This window comes from Oenanthe melanoleuca, chromosome Z (assembly GCF_029582105.1).
Source record: "Oenanthe melanoleuca isolate GR-GAL-2019-014 chromosome Z, OMel1.0, whole genome shotgun sequence".
Lineage (NCBI taxonomy): Eukaryota > Metazoa > Chordata > Aves > Passeriformes > Muscicapidae > Oenanthe > Oenanthe melanoleuca.
In genome coordinates this window covers 26,013,348-26,029,783 of record NC_079362.1, presented here as the reverse complement: position 1 = coordinate 26,029,783, position 16,436 = coordinate 26,013,348, and the positions used below count along the sequence as shown (strand labels likewise).

The 16,436-nt window shown below is 37.5% G+C and overlaps 1 protein-coding gene across 1 annotated transcript in view; it reads left to right on the top strand.

Annotated features, from left to right (window-relative positions):
• The first annotated feature begins 5,976 nt into the window (after window positions 1-5,976).
• Window positions 5,977-16,436, top strand: part of LOC130265444 (atrial natriuretic peptide receptor 2-like) — a 33,754-nt gene continuing 23,294 nt past the window's right edge. The window contains exons 1-7 of the mRNA XM_056514545.1: window positions 5,977-6,030; window positions 6,998-7,094; window positions 9,670-9,802; window positions 11,473-11,596; window positions 13,578-13,682; window positions 14,012-14,114; window positions 15,688-15,833. Coding sequence (XP_056370520.1) covers window positions 5,977-6,030; window positions 6,998-7,094; window positions 9,670-9,802; window positions 11,473-11,596; window positions 13,578-13,682; window positions 14,012-14,114; window positions 15,688-15,833 — 762 coding nt within the window. The remainder of the gene's footprint in view (window positions 6,031-6,997; window positions 7,095-9,669; window positions 9,803-11,472; window positions 11,597-13,577; window positions 13,683-14,011; window positions 14,115-15,687; window positions 15,834-16,436) is intronic.

Sequence of the window (16,436 nt, the reverse complement as noted above, 5' to 3'; positions counted from 1 at the left end):
TACATTTGTGTAAGACATCTTAATACATAGTAACTGGCAGAAACCAGAGCAGTGGAGACTTTGAGCTGGGATAAGTATTGAACTGAAATTACAGCAAGATAGAATCTGCTGGGGCTATGGGGAAATCCTTCTATCAAGGAAGGGTAGTGAAGCCTTGGATTACCACAAAGGAAGGGATAGAGGTTCCATTTCTGAAGGCTATTAAAAACAGGTTAGGAGAGATTAAAAAGATCTCTAGAGCCTGGCATATGCAGAAGTGACTTAATGTCTCTTTTCTTTTTGGATTGATCCAAAGAGATGATCAATAAACCTAAATGTTCCTTCAGTTAAGAGACACCATGTCTCAGTGATCTCTCAGTGTCTCTCAGGAATTCCTGATCTCTTGACATCTTGGAAATGTGGAAGCAATTGTGGCTTATCAGGACATCTTTCTGGTGGAGAGAAGGACTGTGTGGAATGTCCATAGATGTTGAGTTCTAATTGTACATAAAAATACGAGCAAATTAAAAAATCATTGAAGAGTTCTGGGAATAGGAATGACTAATACAGTGAGAGGTGAGGAGGACAGGAAAAACTCTAAGAAAAAAGGCAGATTTCAGTTGAATGCCACTATACTACCAATGGAATGATCTGTGTATCTTAAGACCATGATGCAGGCTAGGAACAGAATTGTTCCTCAGCTGCTGTCTGTCACAATTACCCAGGTCCTCCAGAAGATCTTAAGAGCAGCCGGGATTTCTGTTCTTAAGCACTGCAGACATCTGTAATGTTTCTGCCTGTGTGGGAGGACTGAAAGATGGGAGGAATTTGAGAACATCAATAATGTTCTGCTCAGCTGAAAACTCACATTATTCTGTGCTGAACTGGGACCCACTCTTCTTAAGTCTCCCAGGCAGTCATCCTGACAAATTAAAATTCATTCTTGCATTCTCAGACTTGATGAATGCCCTTTGAAAAACTACAGCATTGACATGATATGTTACAATGACACAGAAGAACATAAAAGTTTGTTCAGGAAAGTCCTTTCTGCAGAAATCTATACTAAGTTATGTACTTAGGCTGAGATTTTCTGAAGTTTAACCTGGATTACTTTGAAAATAAAGTTCTTGGTGGCTTATCTGAGAATTGAGAGTTCATTTTTTCTTATCCAGTCTCTTTAGAGGCTTTCAGTCATATATTACATCAAATAACAAAAGTATTTTCACTTAATGAGATAATCACTGTTACCTGTTAATTTTCTACCTGTGAGTGTTTTCCTTGTAGAATTCTTGGTTATCATTGTTCTATGTTCTCTTCAGAAGAAGGAAAACTACATGTTGTTTTACATGATGAAAATTCTAGAATACTGCTTTTTTTCCACAATAGCTCATGTGCTGGTCAATCCTCTAAACAGAGAATAGTTTTAAGGAAAAATGCTTCTTCTTCAAGTCAAGACGTATTCTAGGTGACAGTCTTCATACAACCTGGAGGAAGTATGCAAGTTACTATTCATTTCAAGTTTTGATGTATTTTCTGACATTTTTTGAAATAAATTAAATATTTAGGTTTATTTAGTACCAGTTCAAACCCGCAGTGCAGCAACAGAACAAGCCTTCCTATGATGCCTCATGAACTAGAATGAACCTGAGGAATGCATCTGTAAAAGCATACATTTGTTCAGTATTCTCAGTAACCTGAGACTGGGGGGAAGACTACCTGCCACCTTCAGCAATTAATGCCACTTGCTTTTTTGATGTTTCCCTGAGTTTCTGAGGTATGTACAATGCTGTGGGTGGTCATCAGAATAAGCAGTTTCTTTGCTGTAGTTTTCACTCGCTATAGTTACCTTTTTATGTGTTTATCTGTTTTGCTTTATCATACTGCCTGCCCGCTCTGTTCCTTTGTGTAAGTATGTAGCTGCTGCTTCTGCTGTAACTAAACTGTCATCAAAGATTAATCACCTTACATTAACCTTTCACATCCTTGAAAACCAGTGTCATCACTTCTTTTTTTTGATGTATGATTACTGTTTTTTTCAGCTTGAGACCTCTTTCTTCGAAATTCTCTCAAACTTTCAATATTTGGAAAAATGCATTAGAGAGATGAAGAGATACTACAAAGTTAAGTGATGGTGTGTGTACAAGGCTTACTGGTCTCCAGCATTTCTTCAGACCCACACTTTGTCACCTGTTCAGATCTCCCAGCAGATTGAGGGCACTCAGTACCTCTGAAGCTACTAATCTACTGTGAAACTTATTAAAAAGTTTAGTCTTTTAATTAAATTATCCGTGATTCTGGAGAAAATGTGGTGTTGTTTTTCAAATTTGCTAACCGAGGCTCAGATGAGGTGTAAGTCTCACTGAACCATATGAGCTCACGTGTGTTAGTTGAATAAGTGTTTGCAACAAGAAATTTGAGTAAAAAACAAAGGGTGGGAGTAAAAAAACACTGAATCTTTTTAAGGTAATCCATAGTCATCATAGCAGTTGTAACCAGATCAGGCTTTGATCCAGTTGTCCAGTTCATCTCATAAGCAGCAGAAAGCCTGGGAGACCAGCACCACGAGGAGAGAACCAGAATCCTGTGCTGATCCTGATCCTGATCCTGTCCTTCCAGTTGTTTGCTTCAGTGTGGATTTACAAGGCAAAAGTCAGCAGCCTTTGTCACTAGGGCTACATTGCATAGGTGAGCAAAACCCTTTCTCTGCAGGCTGAAAATGCATAAACAGTGCTTAGGGTGGTCCAGCGAAGGTGTGATCCCTTGTTGTGCTGTGCCAGAGCCCTGGGAATTTCCTGTGGCTGCTCAGTGCTTCGCTCTGCTCTTGGGAAGGGTAGAAGGCCACCATCTGCTGCCGCTGATCTGCCTGGTGAGAACCTGAAACCAGACAGGTTCTTTGCTACGCTGCTGCCCTGTACTCCACTTCGTGCCTCAAGAGGACTTTTCCTGCGCCAGACCGCGCCCTGTGGGTGCATCAAGGTGAGGCTTCCCTGGAGCCAGACCTGGCGTAGTGGGTGCATCCAGGGGAAGCTGTCCTTGCGGCAGCCCGGGCGCGGAGGGAGCCTGGCTGCCGCTGTGCTGCGAGGGGACCAGCAGAGAGCAGTGTCAGAGTGCTCTGGCCGTGCCCGGGGAATGATCTCGGAGCTGCCGCTCCAGGATGAGAGCAGCGTGGGTAATCTGGCTGCAGATGCTCGGAACTGGGGCGGTGTAGCATTGAGCAGGGTGCCAACCCTTGCACGGCGTGAGCGTACTCTGAATGGGGTTTCGTGTGCTGGGAACTAAAGCTTTAGCTATTGATTTCACAAACCACAGCACAGCCCTCATGAATCTGATAAATGGTGTCTTTGGAACGCCATGCTTTTTAAATGCCAAATATACTCGGGTAGTGGCTTTTGTAGAGTTTTATTTTTGTTTGGTTTTGTTTGTTTGGTTTTGTTTTGGCTTTTTTTTTTTTTTTTTTTTTTTTTTTTTTTATTTTGGCAGGAGGAGGTTGGGGGTTTTTGGGTTTGTTGATTTTTGGGGATTGTTTGTTTTTGTTGTTTGTTTGTTTGTTTTGGATCTTAGGAGGGTTTTTGTTGTTTGTTTGTTGGTCTGTTTTTAACCCAGTAACCTCATTTTGCTTCCAAGACAAGAACCACTGGGAAAATTCGAGTATCAGAATAAATAAATATTCAAGGATATCTAAAGTTTTCATCGCACTAGTTTTTATTTTGACTTACTGCTGTAAATTCTATTCTTAAATACTTGAAAGAAAGTAGGTGGCAACTTCTGCTCATCAATATTTTATCCATTGTTATTATTTGCTACAAATAATACAAATTTATATTTATTTGATTTTTAAAACATTAACAAGAATGCGTGTTTTTAACAATATCTGAAGTTTTCTTGGTCATAAACTTTTGAAATATCTTTATTTTCCCTGTTTCTTTCATAGCAGAAGTTATTATTGTGTTAATTATTGAAATGGAAATAATGTAGCTCAAGGGACCATCTGAGTCCAGCCAACATAATAGAAATGCATCTGTAAACATAAAGTGATTTGATAATTTAATTTCAATCAAAGAAATTACCTAGGGGTTTTTTTTGGGATTAAGAGATCCTTTGAAGGGAAGAAGCCAAAGAGTTCAGTGTTACTGCACTAAGTCAAGCAACAGTACACAGTATTCACTTAATCTATGCTAGATTTGGTCTGGCTTTGATAATAGACTCATCTGTGGTATGATGGAATGCTAAGATATTAATGCAAATTATGTTACTACGTGTAACTTACAAGCAGTAAAAGTAGCAAATGTAAAGCAAATATTATTAAGATGAGTACTTCATTAAAATATTTTTCTGATTTCTTTTATATACAGAGAGTTCTGGATAGAGGTGAAGAATATATTGCTCACTGAGCTGTCAATTCTTTCTTTTCTCCAAGGTTTATATATTTATATTGTAGTGGTTTTGTTTTTAAAATTTCCAGTACCTCTCTGTTTACATGCAGAGATGGTAATGTGTATCTCAAGTAGCTGGGATACATTGTTAAATCAGATAAAGTAGCTGGGATAGATTGTTAAATCATGCACTTACCAGCCATTCCTGTCTGTCTGTCTTTAATCCGAGGTTCCCAAGTACATGTGGCCATTGTCCAGGAATTCTGAATGAGGTGATAGACAAGCAGCTGTAAAGGTAATGTATGATATTTGCAGTCCTTGTATCATGATATCAATGTCATCTGCATATTTGTCAGTCCAGTTAAGGAAAATAGGATCAGTCAGGCAATCTTTTGGCTTCTGAAGTATCTAACAAGTTATAATCCTTCCTATAAAGCTTCCCTGCCAGTAAATTCCTTATCAAGAAAATATATCCTAAAACACAGGGCCAATAAAACCTTTACAAGATGTAATATAAGTGGGTTATTTTAAGTTGGTAATTGTGGGGGGAAAAAACCGAAACTACAAAAAAGTGGCATGCTGAAATTCTCTAAAAGACTTCCACATGGTGAAACCTATCATTTGGGTGAAATTGTCATAGTGAAGCACAGTAAGACAAAATATGCATGAGGTTTAGCATCTCACAACAAACATAAAATTTCAGCCTAAAACATATTAGTTTATAAAATAGCTTTCTCTTTAATGAATGAAGCCAAACAGATTTTTTAATTTATCTACAGCTTTTTCAAGGTTATTTGGGCACACATTGCAGTTTTTTTCGTGCCATTTGATGCAAGAAATAGTGAAGTTCAAGCAGTTTGACTAAGATTCTTAATATCAGATGGAGCTGAGAGGCAGAATTCAAGAGGCAACATAGAGAAATATTCAGGAGAGCTGAATCACAACTGAAGATTTGTATTGGCAGGGCTTCAGCAAACAGCTGTTCATAGACACATCTATGTCTTTATTGTATCAGCATGGCTACACAGGAGTCTATTTCACCTGAGTATGTAGCAGGAGACTTGGATAGAAGTTGTTCTGCACCTTCAGGGACTGAGAAACTGAGGTCACAGGGTCTCATACGATTCAGGCTGGAAGGAAGCTCAGGAAGCTGGTCAGCTAGTCAACCTTACTGTTAAAGTTTACAACTTAAAGTTGGTAGCCTTTGCTTGCCTTGGTGTTTATCCATGTCTCCTTCTTTGGGCTTGGCTATGTCTCTGTGTTTATGTCCACAGCATCAATCAATTAATCTGCCTAAGGGTCAGATGGTGCTCATATTTGACAAGGCACTGCAAGAAAATCCCCCCAGTTGGTTTTCGAGTAAGAGGCACATATTTCAGGAGAGAGGGGCTGCCCCTACAACAAGTGGGGGTTTTTTGAAGGGTTTCAGGAGAGGTGTAGAGAGGTGTTTCCACCATGAAGTGGAAGAAGAGGGAAGGAGGAGGCAGAACAGCTGCAGCAGCTGGAGTTGCCAGGATCAGCTTGCCTAGCAACCCCCTTCCTAGGCGAGGGTATCTAATTCAGAAGCAACAGCAACATCAGAAGCAGCTCTGGCACTTGGTGAGCTGGGTGCACATTAGGGAGCATGGGAGCTGTCAAATCACCAGCTGTAGAGCTCCGAAGCCTCCTCAGTTTATTGGTAGGTCTACCTAGATCTGCTTACCAGAACTTATTCCTCTGATCTGTACAGGAAGAACTGTGTATGGCTTTTTACAGTGAAACAGCCATTTATGCTAGGCAGTTGATTTTTATTTTAGTAATGTACAAAACAAGAGTAATGGAAGATATATTGGAAAAATCAATTGTGTCATTCTATTTTATTCCATTCACGTTGTGTTGTGATAAGCAATTGCATAATACAGTAGATTATTTTGCTTTAATAATATATAGAAAAACAGTACCAGATTTTATGAGTAGAAACTATTATCTTTTACTAGAAATAGAATAAGTCCAGAGTGCATTATCATAGAGTATTCTGATATGCTCATATACACCCTTAAGTGTATTTTTAATGCATGATTAATATAATCTGTTATATTATTTCTACATATATAATGTATACTTTATTTTTGTTTAATTCAATCTGTATGCTATTATGATGCTGTATTCTACCTATAATAGGCTTATGTAATCCTTCTTTTATGTGTCATTGTGTATATTAACATTCACATGGTTAAAATTTTTATTGTGTTATTTAAAGTATAAAAAATTTATTCATTCGAAGATTTTAGGTATAAAAGATTAAAGGAAACTCAGCAGTTTGGAGTGGGGGGAGTGCCGTTCAAAAAGCAAAGAAAAAAATCTCTTTAAGTAAACTGTCTCTCTGGAATGACCTGCTCTTTTTAAAGAACCATTTTGGAAGATAAAGGTTAGTTAAGTCCCCTAACTCTTTCATACCAGTTTCTAGACAGATCAATATAACATACTGGTTGTGTTTGTATAGAATTAATTTTTTTTTTTTTTTCCTACAGGAGTTGGATAGGTCAAATTATGCCAGCCTGTGTTTTTATGTTTCTGCATTTGTTTGATTTCTGTAGAACGATTACCTTTCCCTCTTCTCACACTTTTATTTTATTTTATTTTTTTTTTTTTTTTTTTTTGGTCAGGTGATGTTAGTGGAGGGGTGGCATGATTTAGATAACAAAGACTATGACTGTTGGCCCCTGGAAAAGCCAGATGAGTATAACATGCTGGACTGCGGAGGTGAGTGAGTCATAAAGATGGTATCTTACTTGAGGAATGGCTGAAACCCCAAAATCAAAGTATTCATAATCATAGTTTACTTATGACATATGTTATCTGTGGTGAAATGCATCTAAATCAGTGGCAACCTCTCTTTCTAGAGAAATAAGTGAAATAATACAACTGAAAGATACTTCAGAATAATTGTTTGTCCAGTATATGTTGTTCCAACAGAAAAAGTAATGACAACAGCTGGATCCATTTGCCCAGAGAGAAACTGAAAACATTTTCTTTTTCATTAGAAAACCAAATGGAGCTTAATCCTAACGAAGCATAGAGACAGTGCTGCATTGTAGCAAATCAACTTGCTGAAACCTTGCAGTGTCAGTTCGAAAGTGTACTGTGCTTAGTAAGCAAAATCACTGATTCTATGTCATGCTTTTCCACCTTGCTCAAAACTGTTCCATGAGTACCTAAAAAAACCCTCGGACCTTTCTTGGGGATTTCCAAAACCTGACTAGACAAAGGCTAGAGAAACATCCTTGAGATGACCCTGCCTTGAGCAACACAGGCTTGGACTGAATGGTTTCTATATGTGCCTTCCAAATTCAACTCGTCTGTGATCTTATGACTCTACAATAAATAAATAACTGGTGTGAAGGAACACTTTGTTTATGTTGTGAAAGGTAGGACCAGAGGCAATAGTTCAATAGGGTTTTTGGAAAAAAAACCAAAAACCTCAGAAGATGATTCTAATAAAATACTGCAGGAAATATACTGCTATGTCACACTCTTAGTTCAATGTTACGGTTAAACATTCTCCAATTAATTCTTTTGGAACAATGAAGTTCAAAGACTTTCTAGATCATTTCAACTTTTATCCCTGTATGAATTTACCATTGATTTAACATTGAAAAAGACTGTTCAGCTCTACAGATGCCTTGTTTAAAGCTATTTTTGCTAAGTGCAAGGGAAACTATCATGAGTAGGTTGCTTAATTAATGTATACTCATTACAATCAGTTTTAGAATGGACTTCAAGCTCTATCCTGCCTTTCTTTTTAGGTTTTCTTTGCCATTTTCTGGGCATTTCTAGAAGCAAAGCAAAACACATATACTGTAGCCTCATTGCTGTGGAATTAACAAAAGATCTTCAAAGCTTTTATATGTGGGAGTTACTGTCATTGAAAGAAGAGTTTGGTTTACCTTAGTGAGACCGTTATAAGGAAGTAAAAAATAATTTAATTGAAATTTGTGCTGACCTTTTGTCTTTATTCTCACATGTTCTTTGAAGCTCAACGCTCTTACCTTTTAGTACAAATCACACTAGCTTTTTTTTTTTTAGTCTTTGTATTATAGTTTTTTACTTAGTGTTAGCAATTAAAATGAGTTTTTACTTTGCAAGGGAGATTGGAAATAAAGAGGTTATTTTACAATTTGCCTAGTTAAATCTGAGAGTAAATTAGGGGGAAAATTGTGGTTTCAGTACAGTGCAAGTGAAGAACATCCTTGTTAAAACAAGTATGAGTAAGAGAAGAGGTCATAACCAAACAACAAGAACAAAAAAATATCTCTTGTAAGGCAGGTTTGCCAATCCTCTGCAGAAGGAATTTAATACTTCCTGACAAACTGAATTACATTGTTGCATTATGTAAGTATTTGATGTGGTGCAAATTAAAACCTTCATTCAATAGACAAAAAGGTAGGTGAGTGCAGTGGGAAGATTTTGGTGGTGTTAACTTTATGGATTTAAAACTTTTCCCAGCTTTTATCTCACTTCATTATCAGGCCCAGAGGAGGGAATATGGAGTCCCAGGGACAAGAGACATGATGGGGATAAGTCATCTTTCCCAGTTAAAATTGTGAAAATGGAAATGACAGATGCCTCATAGCACTCTTTCCACTGTCCTCTGTTCTAGATGCCATATGGTTCTATCACATGAGAATGCATTCTTAAATATATAATTATTAGTATATATAATTTATGCTTCATGAGTTTAAGGGTTTTGACTGAATTTTGTGTGTAGTAGAGTTGTCTGTTCCTCTTCCATAATAAGATGTGTCTCAGTGAAAGCAGCTGAGAATGAAGAGCAATATTGCCCGATCAAAAGATGAAAGCAAATGTACCAGAACAAGCATCAATGCCATATACTGGAAATAAAGTTAGTTTACATAAGATGAGCAGATTTTTTGTTGTGTTTCTCCAACTTCTTGATCTCTTCTTCAATTAATGTGCAGCCACTAAAATGCATGACTCTTTTTGGCTCATAAAAAGTAATTGGAGAATACTCAGTGGGTTACTGAGAGGGTTGTGAAGCACTGGAGCAGGCTGCCCAGAGAAGCTGAGAGTGCCCCATCCCTGAAAGTGTTCAAAGCCGGGTTTGGTGGGGCTTTGAGCAGCCTGGTCTATTGGAAGGTGTCCCAACCCATGGCAGGGGAGGAGGAACTGGATCATCTTTAAGATACCTTCCAACCCAAACCACTCTATGATCCTATGAATAGATGAAAATCACTACAGAGAAAGTTTTACGTTTGTATCTATCTTCTAAGTAAAAAAGTATAGCAAATACTCTGACCCATGATTGCACTGTTTCTAGGACTGGAGATGACATGGGTACAAAGGCCTCCAGAAAAGGCTGTGAGTGGAGAATCCTTCAACGTCACCTATTCAGTCTTTGCTTCAGACAGTTTTTATCAGTATGCTGTCCAAAATGGAATCCTTTCCCACAGGTATTACTTCTTATAAAAATACTGTCATGATCCTATGAGGATTTTGTGTGTAAACATTTTGTGGTATAATTGGAACAGACACTCTGGGGCTCTTCATTAATTCCTTCCATCTTTGAGATCTCTCATAGCTCCGTTTGCCCTGCTCTTTTTCCCTTTGCTCTCAGACCACCATGGCATGTTTACCTGCTAGGTCAGAGACAGGGCACATGACTACTGTCGCAGTGCAACTCTGAACATCACTCCTTGCCTTCTCTACACATTGAATTTATAGCTGAAGTTTAAGCATGAGTCACAGGCTTTCTGTATCTTGCACTCATTTCAGTCATGAGTATGATTCAAATGCACAACATGGATTTGACAAAGGGCTCGTCCAGCCCTGAATCCATTTAATTCAGTGGTCAACATTGCTTGATTTCTGTGGAATTAAAATCACTTCAAAAGCTTATATGTCAGCTCACACACTTTTTTGGTGACTGTGGACATCACCAGTAGAGAGTATGTAGGGGTGCAACTCCAGATCTACTGATCTAGATCTATGAGTCCAGGGGTAATACACTCTGATTTCATACTTTTGTCAGTAAATAGCAATTCTCCATCCCTTCATAGGAACACTTAGGACAGAGGATGGATCCCCAATTTCTGTGCTGTTTTGTAAGAGATGTTTAGAAACATTTTTCTCTGCACGAATGTTCACATTGCAAAGTTCAATTTATAAAAGCTGTTATCTGGAGTTATTTTATTTCATATTGAAAGATGATCCATAATCTATTTGCAACAGCAAAAAGTTGATTTTTTTTTTTTTTGGTCATGTATGTAGTATGCTTAAAAACTACTTAAAATTTGTTTATCACATTTTCTGAAATGTATGGCTACTAATTGTTCTGGTAACTTAACCATGAAGCAGATTTTTTCACTGCTTGGCATGAATCTGATTTTTCCAGTCTTCTCTTGGAGACCCAGTCCCTCAAATCAGTAAGAATTTTGTAAAGTCTGCTTTTTGTGTGCTTATACATACCTTGAACATAGAGACAGGTGGCAAATATTTTATAAAAAGAGGAAAAAATCTATGCTGCAGTTTTTCAAAAGGATCAAATTTGCATCTCATTTTGACTAGGTTATCTGGTTAACTAACACTAAAGGTTGCAGTGGCTGACCCAGATATACCCAAGGCTGGTAAGTCTCAATATGGGCATCAGTGTAATTGGGTGAAGTCATGATGAAGTTATTGAATAAAAAATGCACAATACCAGATACATTTTGAAAAGAAGCCCTAAAAAAAAGTACTTTATGGAATTACATGCCAACTTAATTAAGTACTTTTCTAATACTGTCTTTTTCTGTGTCAGATGAAGAAGTGCAAGTAATGTCACCTGGTCAGGCTGGGAAGAGAAGTGGAGGTTGGTCTCTGCTTGCAGCAGAGTATCTGCTAGAAGTCCCTAGTGCATGGCAGTAGGCAGAGTTCCAGTTGGAAACAATCTCCAGTGCTCTAGGAGCATTTCAACCAGAAGACAAATAAAAGAAAGAAATGGTTAAACAGTGTTTATTTCACTGCATGTGTTTTTGCTGCCAATTTCTCTGTGCAGGATGAAGAACAAGCTCTCATGTGTTTGTTGAAATTTTTGTGGATGAGGAATGAGTGTAAAAGTTTTGTCTCTCTCCTGCTTGTTTAGCAATGTTACTGCTGCAAAGGAATTCTGTGAAGAGCATGAATGTCCTGTCAGATGGAAGGATGCAAATGGGGACAACTGCTGTATCCACCATGCCAACATTCATTCCTGCCCTTTGGCCTTCATGGTTAGTGTGATGGTGCAGCATCATGTGCTCTGTTCTTGCTACTGGATGAGACATCATTGTAATAAGCAGGTTCAAGTTTGTAAAGTATTTCTGTGATTACAATTAGACCAAATTTATATAGTTCACTATGTATTCACAAATTATGGTTCACTAAAACCACTGTGGTAATGTCTGTCAGTTTTAGAGTTTCTTTTACCCTGGATGCTGAGGCTGCAAGGCAGTACTCAGAATCTCTCAGTGGGGTTGTTTCATCCATGTGAGTTTACCTAACTCAGACCACTGTGCAGCCAACAAAGAAAAACAGATCACTGAATTCTAAAACAAGCAGGGCAATTTGTCAGTTGGAGGTATTCCAGTCTTTCTATTTTGTAGAGAGACTGTGAATAATTTGCTTGATTTGCTGGAGTTGAGGGGGGTGAGTGTCACTGTCTATGACTTGTAGAACCTCAGCTTCAGGACTTGTGTCCTGAGATGGAGTGATTTTTCTTCATTGTATCAAAGCAATCAAAGGAATCCAAATACAGGATAGCAAAATTTGTTCATGGTGTGAATGCAAGATCCGTTCTTAACCTGTCTGCTTAGTCTGTCCCTCTTTAAATGACTACTTAAAAGTTCTGATTCTAAAAATATGGTTTGGAACACCTTTATTTATTTTTTTTTCATCTGTGCGGTAAGCCTTACCCTGCATGAGGACTTCCATGCAGCTGCCCAGTTTTTCTAGTTAATCTGCCTTCTGGAAATGTGACACATTCTTTGTGACCAAAGGTGATGTAACAGGAAGCCAGCCTACAAATATTGCAGCTTTTTTGTACACCCTTCTGTGGGAAGGTCTAACAACTCCACAACTGCTCTAGTTTGCTTCTTGGCAGTCTGTTCTTAAGGACTTGTTTTATTAATGATTCCCTGAAAGCCTTTGATGGCACCAGGACTTTGATTTAAATGAGGAGTGCCTGCTGGAACATGACATCAAAATTTTTGTCTAGAACCATAGTAAAAAACTTAAAATCCCACTGGTGTGGTGACCTCTATTATTTCTATTTCCATGATTAGTTCTTCCTGGAATTATGGTGTGGAAATGGCAAAAGCATGTTCACCAACATGCATAATTTGGTTAATTCACAATACTCAAAATATTTGAGTTTCTGCTTAAAGGAAGTCTGAATTATTTGACTGCCACACAGTTGAATATCATTGCATAAGATTGACCATAGACTTCAAAGTAAGTTTTTTCCAATTGTTTGAGAAGAGTTTGGGTTTTCATTGTTTTATTTTTCCAGTGTCATGTGTTCTAAAACATTTTATTTTGGTTAATGTGCTCCATTTCTTTTGACTTGGTTTATTACTTACAGTCCTTTGTAAGAAGTGTCTGAGGAACTATCTGGAGTTAGGAGACAGGCTTAATCCCTTCTAGTAAACAAAAAACTACAAGATCTTTTGGACAGCCAAAATTAATCCTCTGTGTTTGCTGTTGTAGGAGGTTTACATCTTAATAGCTTTATTGAGAAATGCTCTGCAACAGGCTCTGAAGCAGTGCCTCCCTTCCTCATTAAATATGAAAGAAAAAAAAACCTGCTGTATAGAAAGTGACACTTCAGTAAAACCCCTTGAGAAAAATATTTAAAGTGGAATATGATTCTGGTTCTGGTTCTAGCACAGCAAATCCAGAAAATGAACCAGCTTCATAAGATCACTCGTTCTATGAGTACACTGCTGAGGCTCACATTTTAGGAAATAACAATACATGTGACATTTTAATTGAATATAGAAACGATTGCTTCTCTGTTGTTTTGTCACAGAACAGCGTGGCTTGTGCTGTGGCATTTTGACAGTTTTAGTTATATAATTTAGTTATATATTTTAGTTATATATTTAGTTATGTTTGCTGTTAGCGAACATAAGCAATTTTAAGAAAGTAAAAGAGGAGGAGCTAGGACTTTCATTATGTTTTGGTATACTGACATAACCAATATATCTACTAAAGGCTAAAGGAGGAATATGTGGTCCATGGATTCCAGATGATGGTCAGATATTTACTCACACTTTGTCTACTGCTGGCAAAATGAGCCAAAGAAACTGGACTGCCAAGGTAAAGTGTATTTATTGCATATAGGATTTTACCTGATTTGCTCTTTTTGGAGCTTACTTGCTAGTAATTTAATGCAGTTCATGAACATGTTCCCCATTTCATTTATTTGTATGTGTTATTGTCTAAATTATGCATATGGCTGAGAACTATCAATTCCCAACTGACTTGACTTGGAAGCATCACCTTTACAACTTAGGTAGTTAGTGGATTTTGAAAAAAATGCACAAATTCTTCTGAAGGAGACCCCAGCTGGTCAGTTCTTCTTATAAATGCCTACTGTATGCAAGTGAAGTTTTGTTGCTTGCTGTTCTTTTTCACTTGTTTCACAGGTTGTTTTAGTTCACGTGGGTGTGACTTCTCTCATTGCACACATCAGAGTTGGGAGACTCCAAGCTGCTCTGGAAGCAAAAACCACAGTCCTTCCTGCAGTAGGTATGATATAAAATGAAAATGTGAGGTAATTGTTTATTGACTGTAAATCTCAATGCTTTTATCATTCATGCATAGTTACCAAGAGCAGAAGCAACTCCTACCCCAGCCTACCTTTGAAAATGCACAAATGGCTTCCTGAAATTCTTCTTCACACAACACTAAAGTCTGAAAAAGTGTTTGAGCTTCTAACAGTTGTATTAATCTAGAACAGTAGAAAGCCACTCTTGTCAAATAAGTAAAGTCAAATATCATGACCAATGGCTTCAGGTACTACAAGGCTTGTCTGCAGTTCATAGGAATGTGAGAAAATTCCTCCAGCTAGCGTTCTGAGGATCTGGACACTTTTTCTCTGAAGGGGTGCAGACTAGTCTTAAACATATTGGAAAGGTAGAAATCCATATTGGTTCCCTTGTTCACATTAAAAATTGCTCCCAAGGGCATCAGTCTTTCATTCTCTTTAGTATACCTGTACAAAGGGAAGCAGAAATAACTGTAGCAATTCTCTTAGTGATGTAAAATTTTAAAAGTGGACTTATTTAATAAATTAAACACACAACCTGAAGAAAGTTATTGGCTAAAGCAAAGTGTCATCACTATACTCTTGTTAGCTGCTCTTCTAGGAGTGTGAGAATATATTTTGCAATGTTACGGAAAAAAAGAAAAAGAAACATAAAGCAACTCCAGTGTGAATAGAAGTATTTATCTATAGAATTTTCTACTCATTTCAAAACAACTGCAGCTGAATTTTCCAGGAAACTTACAATATATCAGAGAAGAAATTTAAAAAAATGCAGCTCTACTCCTGAGACAGAAAGTGACTTCTGTTATTATCTTGGTATTATACTGGAATTAATGAGGCTGAAACAGAATTATTACTGAGCAGTGGATTTTTTTTTAGTTTTTTTTATTAAAAAAAATTACATAATGACAGAATAATACCTTCAGCTCACCTCTCAAGTCTGAAGTACAGCATGATATTAGTTTAGTCACAGAGGTAAAATTGAAAGACCATTCAAGACATGGGAGAAGGACATTTGTTATTTAAGACTTTTGTTTTAAATTACATCTAATATTTCTGATAATTTATATAAGACCTTGTAGTAAAGTAAAGGAAATACCTGAAGTGTGGGTTGCAAGATTTCTTTGTGCAGTCCCCAGTGTGTTCTGCTGCTGCTGCTGATGAGAAAGGGTCCCTGGCTTCTGGGGATTACAAGTGCTGGGTTAATACAAAGAATGCAAAAGAAAATACTGGCCTTGAAGAACTTTGAGTTTCAGGAAAAAAAGCATGGATAATGAGAAACACAATAAGTAATGAAGTGATTTATATACAAAACATGTCAAAGCCTCAGATGTAATTAACATTTAACCTGATCGAAGAGAACCTGTGTTACTTCAGAGCTTCAAATTGTTCTTTAAGTTGCTGGGATGGTATCTCTGAATTCTTCAAAATTTATTCTCTCTGGGACTCTGAGGTTTCCCAGGTCAAGAACCACATGTTTAAATCTGAATACAATCTTGTGGATGGATGAAACTGCCTTAAAATTTTCTGATGTGTGTTTTGTTTTCTAATCAGTCTGTGGAGATGGCTTTTGTGAGGAAGAAGAAGGCTGCTCTATCTGTCCAGCAGACTGTGGGGAATGCCCTCTTTCTCTTGATGTTAGGATAGCAATTGCCTTACCAATATGTTTGGTCTGCACTGGCTTTATTTTGACAGTCGTTGTAAGTATCTGTTCTCTATTCTTTTATTTCCTTTCTCTTCCATGATTTTATTAGACAGAGTGGAGCTCTCCCTTAGCAGAGGGAGTGATTTTCTTCTGCCTCCAGCTACTGTGTGCTACAGAAAAAAACAGAAAGAAAGGAAATAACTTTTAAATCTTCGTTTCGAGGGAAGGCACATTGTACTAGGGATTTTCATCCTGTAAGTGAGAAGACTGAGATGGAATGTAACAAGGGGATGGGTAGATTATGGTCAAGGAAAAAAAAATTTTCCACAACATGGGGAGTAGGGGATGCCAAAAAAGTAAGAGTATTTTTCAGTCACAATAAACTCTGTTATGGAATTAAAGGCTTCAAAACCCTATGGAGGCCAGAATTATAAAAGATTTCAAGAACAAATTAGGTAAATTCATTAAGGGAGTATCTCCACAAGAGGCCATTAAATCTCAGAGTCCAAACAGAACTTTAAAAGCAAAACATTCAAACTGGAATATTCTCAAAAGAATCATAGGGAGAGGATAATTTATTTTTTTCTCTTCTGGTCAGTTGATTTTTTTAATAGGTTCATTTTCTTAGTGTAAGAACCAGCTTGGTTCAGTTCAAAGT